The 4,208-nt window shown below is 38.6% G+C and overlaps 1 protein-coding gene across 14 annotated transcripts in view; it reads right to left on the bottom strand.

Moving 5' to 3' along the window:
• Positions 1-1,946: 1,946 nt before the first annotated feature.
• C2CD5 (C2 calcium-dependent domain containing 5) overlaps positions 1,947-4,208 on the bottom strand; it is a 102,091-nt gene continuing 99,829 nt past the window's right edge. For all 14 annotated transcript variants that reach the window (XM_006769639.2, XM_006769644.2, XM_006769642.2 and 11 more), the window contains one exon: positions 1,947-3,259. In XM_006769639.2, coding sequence (XP_006769702.1) covers positions 3,128-3,259 — 132 coding nt within the window. In that variant the 3' untranslated portion in view covers positions 1,947-3,127. The remainder of the gene's footprint in view (positions 3,260-4,208) is intronic.

Here is a 4,208-nt window from a genome sequence, read left to right as displayed (position 1 = left end):
CTGAGAGTAAGTGACAGTTACAAGCACAAGATCCCATTTACATGGTAGGGGAGGTAGACTAACCACCAAAGGACACAAGAGAACTCTCTTGAGGAGATGGGACTGTTACCTTGGTTACATGACCAAGTCTATTTGTCAAAACTCCTTGATGCATACACTTAAAATAGATTAATTTTGTTGAATAAACATTATACCTCATTAGCATTTTTTATATGCAAGAATACATGCTAGGTTGTTAACATTGGATTGGGAGGCATATAATGGGTAAGGAGAAAAAGGTAAAAAAGTAAAACTATTTAAAAATGTATGATCCCATTTATGCATTTATAAAATAATTATGGCCCTGGCCGGTTTTGCTCAGCGGATAGAGCATTGGCCTGCGTACTGAAGGGTCCCAGTTACGATTCCGGTCAAGGGCACATATCTCGGTTGCAGGCTCCCTGCCCTGGTTGGAACCGTGCAGGAGGCAACCAATTGATGTCTCTTTCTCACTTTGGTGTTTCTGTCTCTCCCTCTCTCTTTAAAAATCAATGGAAAACAAGTCCTTGCGTGAGGATTAAAAAAAACTGTAAAAAAAAGTATAAAATAATTATGTATATGCATAAAAAAATCTTGCCAGATATCCAATACTGCAATCCAATACTTGTATCATTGGCATGTTCAAATTCAGGGGCAGATCAGGAGATGGAAGCCAGATGGTCATGGATTATGAAAGAATAGGAGGTGGAGGAAGTGGGACAGTGAGTGTAGAAAACGTAAAGTATTGAGATTGTGTAGTTTACCTTTGGAGCAGCAATGAAGAAGGAATGAGATGAGGTACACTGTAAATATTGTAAGCTGCCTTGTATTCCCAGCACATCTGCTTTAAATGATCATGTCTCTCGAGAGAATCCACACAAAAGGAAACAAGGGCAGCTCCTGAGACACAGTAGCTTTTCTGGAAGGAGCCAATCTTCGTGTGAGCTGATTGCAAACCCTGAGTGGTTAAGGAAACTCCGGCTTTCCTAGAAATCAGCCTGGGCCTCTCCCGAGTATACAATTGTTTGTACCAAAATGGAAATAATGCCACCCAGCTAGTTTTATATTTTAAGAATTAGAATAATGTGTATGCACAGGATATGACACAAAGCAGGTACTCAGTTAGTGGCAGTTCCTATTATTCCCCTGCCTAGAAAGGGCTCTTAAATATACTAGACAATCATAAAATAGTTGGGTGGGTGAATAAACTATGAATAAACAGTCAATTTCAGTGCGTTGCCTATTTTTCCAGACTGAGCTTAATTATTATTTCCTTTGGGAAGCTACCTAGCTATCCTTATCCCAAACATTTTCTCACTTAATAGTGTAGGTATCAGAGTCAGGTTGCTGGTGCTTGAATCTTGGCTCCACTACTTATTGTGTCTTGGATGTATCACGTCAACTCTCAGCTGCCTCAGCTATAAAATGGGGCTTGCCAATAGTATCTACCTCATCGGGTTTCTGTAAAGGCTTACCACAAAAGTATATTTATTAGATTGCCTGGCATGTAGTAAGCATTCAATAAACATCAGCAATCATTACAGGGCTATAAACCACATTTTATAAATTATTTTCTTGTGTAGTTCATGAAAATAAGCTTCATGAGAGCAGTAACTTAGGTGTGTGTTTTTTCACTAAAACTATGCCCTGGGATCTGTAGGCCTTCATAAATAGTTGTTGAATGAATACCTACCTAACAAAGACACAGAGTGCCACATTTTTATATATATATATGTGTGTGTGTGTGTGTGTGTGTGTGTGTGTGTGTGTGTGTGTATTTTTTTTCCCCCAAAATTAAGAACAGAGTAGATGCACAACAGATGTTTATTGATTGAAGGAATGAATGAAGATGATCAAATGTCAAGTGACTCCAGACTACTGATAGTAGTGTATCCAGGAGGCAAAAAAGAGATTAAGGAATATTCCAGTATCTTTATAAACATTTTATTTAAAAATAAAAATTATAAACAAAATACAGAAAAATATTGACACCTGTGATAACAAGAAAATGACTCCTAATCTTTAGGGCAGTTTGTTATCCTGGAAGAGCAAAATCATGAGTTTTATAAAGAAATTTGATTGTGCAAAGGAAGAGTGTACTTTTTAAGGTTCATTTAAAACAGGTATTTGGCATTGACAGAAAAAGTATCCCTATGTATACATTCAACATTTTGCAGCATATTTACATTCAAGTTACATTTCCAAATTCTATGCCAAATACAGTCTAACTCACCATCAAAAGTCCCTAAGACATTACTAAAATTCGATTTGGTAGAAGTGCATTATTATTTTATTAGAAAATAATTTTATGTTCCTATTAGATCAATTATATTTTAACTATTTCAACAAAATTCACTGACCTTTTTTTCCCTGGTGAAGCCAAACCTCTTCTAGACAAATTAAGCACCAACTGAAATGGGACACTTATAAAGTTAAACAGTAATTTATTTTCCTCCCTCCTCAGAGATATCATTAAAACTTTCAATAAAAGGACACAGGCACTGATATTCTGTCTTCTTTCCCAGTAGCTAAGACACATGGATACAAGCAGTGGAGTTGGAACTTCTTTTTAAAAGATGGCCAAAGCACTGCTCCCCTTCAGTTGTGATCAAATTCCTCATCAAAATAAAACACATTAAGAAACCCACAACATTTTCTGAAAACTTTTCTCCATTTTCCCACACATCCCTCAAATCAGACCATTTCTTCAGTAACCATTTGTGAATCTGTTGCTTAACTTTCTGAAGTTACACTAGGGCAGCTATCTTAGTTTCCTGATGATCTTCCCATTTCATTTTGTAAATTATGATTTTACTAAAATCAACAAAAATTACAAATATCATCCACCTACAGTTCTGAGAAATTTAACTTACTCAAAGGTCAAGATTCCATGGGGCCTGTCTATCTAGGCTTGGCAAACAAAATGTCAAGGTTAAAAAATTCTCATGCTTCCAAGAGATTCTAGGCAAATCGAATCTACTCATAATGTATCAATTCTTTTTGAATTATCTCAGATCAAGTTCAACATTTAAGAAGTCTAGGAAGATAATGACAAAACGATGGAGACAGATAAATGTCACGTAGCTGAACTCTTTCTTTCTAATTTACTTCAGGTTGTAACATCTCCTCCAGGACACGACGACTGACAGTTGGCAGTAGGTGGCTGAGATGATACCACTTCTAATTCAGATTCACGGACAAAAATCACCGCATCACCACTTACATTTATAAGACACTGTGCCTATAAGAACAACGGGACATGTTCAGTCACAAATTCAACAACATGCTCATACTCGTCTGTTACGTTAGGGGCACCACATTCATTAGAGAAAAGATAGACAACCCACTAGAAAAATGAGCAAAGAAGGCAATTCATAGGAAAGTAAACTCAACGAAACATTCATTATAGTCGTTTAATTTTTAAAGGACTCTAACAATTTTGAGTTATCTTAACAAAAATGATAAAAGAAATTAATTCTAAAATTAAACCTAAGCAGTACACTTTAGCCCCCATTAGCAGAATTACATTACTTATTTAAAAACGAAACAAAGCAGTGTGGCCCCATTATGATGTACTTTTCACCAGCATGGCAGTGAGAACCTGATGGCACCATATCCAAACTAGAGGAGGGCTTTTTGAATATATATATATTTTGATTGATTTCAGAGAGGAATGGAGAGGGAGAGAAAGATAGAAACATCAGTGATGAGAGACAATCACTGATTGGCTGCCTCCTGCACACCCCACAATGGGGATCAAGACCACAACCCAGGCTTGTGCTATGACTGGCAATCCAACAGTGACCTCCTGGTTCATAGGTTGATGCTCAACCACTGAGTCATGCCAGTCAGGAGGCATTTTTAACTCTCCTCAGTTAGCCATCACTGTATTCCAAAGGCCCACCAAGATGATGATGAAAAAAGTAGTAAATCAGAAGCCCAGTCTACGCCATCTCACAGTCTGTGATCCCTCTCGCAGTTCAGGACCCCTTGCTCCTTACTGCCCGCCTGCTCACTGCTCCTTATCACTTAGCTCACTGCTCCTTAGCGTTGCCACGGGGCGGGAGAGGCTCCTACCACCACTGCTGCGCTAGCAGGACCATGAGCCTGGCATCTGGCTGGGCGGTGCTCCTCCGGTGGGAGCGCACTGACCACCAGGGGGCAGCTCCTGCGTTGAGCGCCTGCATCAG

The sequence above is a fragment of the Myotis davidii genome, unplaced genomic scaffold, assembly GCF_000327345.1.
Source record: "Myotis davidii unplaced genomic scaffold, ASM32734v1 scaffold163, whole genome shotgun sequence".
Classification (NCBI taxonomy): domain Eukaryota; kingdom Metazoa; phylum Chordata; class Mammalia; order Chiroptera; family Vespertilionidae; genus Myotis; species Myotis davidii.
This window is presented reverse-complemented; position numbering and strand designations above follow the sequence as displayed.